General features: G+C 58.0%; 1 protein-coding gene across 1 annotated transcript in view; it reads right to left on the bottom strand.

Moving 5' to 3' along the window:
- LOC106814026 (multidrug resistance-associated protein 1-like) overlaps positions 1–1,973 on the bottom strand; it is a 41,918-nt gene that overhangs the window by 20,353 nt on the left and 19,592 nt on the right. The window contains exons 9-11 of the mRNA XM_014818282.1: positions 1,538–1,741; positions 1,020–1,251; positions 395–635 (exon numbers count right to left, since the gene is read on the bottom strand). Of these exons, the coding sequence (XP_014673768.1) occupies positions 395–635; positions 1,020–1,251; positions 1,538–1,741 (677 nt within the window). The remainder of the gene's footprint in view (positions 1–394; positions 636–1,019; positions 1,252–1,537; positions 1,742–1,973) is intronic.

The raw sequence follows: 1,973 nt of genomic DNA, 5'->3' as shown, positions 1-1,973 counted from the left end.
TATCCACGCCTGCTGCTGTCAGGAGGGGAGGGACGGATTGAGAGTGGGAGGGAACGACAGAGGGAGGTACCCACTCACCTCTATCCACGCCTGCTGCTGTCAGGAGGGGAGGGACGGATTGAGAGCGGGAGGGAGGGACAGAAGGGGGTACCCACTTACCTCTATCCACGCCTGCTGCTGTCAGGAGGGGAGGGACGGATTGAGAGCGGGAGGGAGGGACAGAAGGGGGTACCCACTTACCTCTATCCACGCCTGCTGCTGTCAGGAGGGGAGGGACGGATTGAGAGCGGGAGGGAGGGACAGAAGGGGGTACCCACTTACCTCTATCCACGCCTGCTGCTGTCAGGAGGGGAGGGACGGACTGAGAGCGGGAGGGAGGGACAGAAGGGTGTACCCACTCACCTGTATCCACGCCTGCTGCGGCACGTACGCGACGCTGCCGCTCACGACCACCTTCCCGATGCGCTTCTCCATCTCACCCAAGAGGGCGCTAACGAGCGACGACTTGCCGGCGCCGACCTGGCCGACGATGGCGACGACGGAGCCCTGCGGCACGCGCAGGTTGATGTTGGCGAGGGTAGGTTCGCCGCTCGCGTCCCACGAGAACGTTCCGTTGTCGACGCTGATCGGTATTGCTGCGAAGGAGGAGGACGAGGTCAGATGTCGTCGTTCGTGAGTGGGAGCGATGATCGCACGTATAGCGAAAGAAATTCGAACGTGTAAAGAACGGAGGGCTGTCCGTGGAGGACACTCGCTCGTGTGACTCTAGTATGCAGGTTTGAGTGCAGCTCAACATTGTATAATCAAGTAGGGCAGCCAGTCTGAGGTCGGTAGAAAGTCGGTCAAAGGTTGGTCAACAATCGGTCGAAGATCAGTCTAAAGTTCGTCAACAGTCAATCAAAGGTCGGGCAACAGTCAACCAAAAGTCGGTCAAGAGCCAATAAAAGGTCGGTCAACAGTCGGTCAACGATCAATTAAACCTTGGTCAAAGGTCAATCGAAGGTCGCACGAGCACTCACCCGCGCCGGCGTCGTAGGTCACAGCATCGGGGTCGAGATCCTCCGTGACGAGGTAGCGCCGCAACCTTTGCATCGACACATGTGCCTGCACCGTGTACGAGATCACCATCGGCAGCATGGACAGCGGAAACTTGAGGATGTTGAAGAGCGACAGCGAGACGAAGGCCTTGTCCGCCGTCAGCACGTGCGTCGGGTCCGACAGCACGTACGCCATGAACGAGAACAGCGCCACCTGCGGGGGAGAAGACGAAGTTTCACGCAGTTTGTTTTACGCGAAAGTTACGCGTTAGTTTTACGCGTAGTGAGTTTTACGTGGGCACGCAGGCCCACGTACTACGCCACCACTACTAAACAACAACATTAGATGGATGTGTAGGCCCGTATTTCTAGGTACGCTGACGTTAGAGAGCTAGAGAGATTGGAGGTATATGTTAAGAGGAATGGCGCGCAGGCCCACACACCGCACCCCTCCCTCAATCATAGCTAACAGTAAGAGATGGCGAAGAGGGATATCTTACGAGGAAAGGCGCGCAGGCCCACGTGAACGATGAGACGGCGTTCAGGTAGTTGGTGCTGCGTAGGACGACGAGCTCGCGCTCCCGTATCTCTAGCAGCTTCTCCTGGAAGGGCGGCTCCCACGCGTACAGCTTCAGCACCCGCATCCCGTTCAGCACCTCGTTCATCAGCTTGATACGCGAGTCCTTCTCTCTCATCTGCTTCACCTGCAAATAAGAAGACTGAGGGTGAAGACAGAGAGGACGAGGGGAGAGGATGAGGAGAGAGGACGAGGAGAGAGGATGAGGGGAGAGGATGAGGGGAGAGGACGAGGGGAGAGGACGAGGGGAGGAGAGGATGAAGTGGAGAGAACGAGGGGAGAGGAAGAGGATGTTACAGTGCATGAGTGAGCGAGGATGTGGAAGCCATCGTACCTGCAAGGTGCGCGTGCGCGCGGCG

The sequence above is a fragment of the Priapulus caudatus genome, unplaced genomic scaffold (assembly GCF_000485595.1).
Source record: "Priapulus caudatus unplaced genomic scaffold, Priapulus_caudatus-5.0.1 Scaffold857, whole genome shotgun sequence".
Classification (NCBI taxonomy): Eukaryota; Metazoa; Priapulida; class Priapulimorpha; order Priapulimorphida; family Priapulidae; genus Priapulus; species Priapulus caudatus.
The sequence above is the reverse complement of the archived record's forward strand: the minus strand, read 5'-3'. Positions and strand labels throughout refer to the sequence as shown.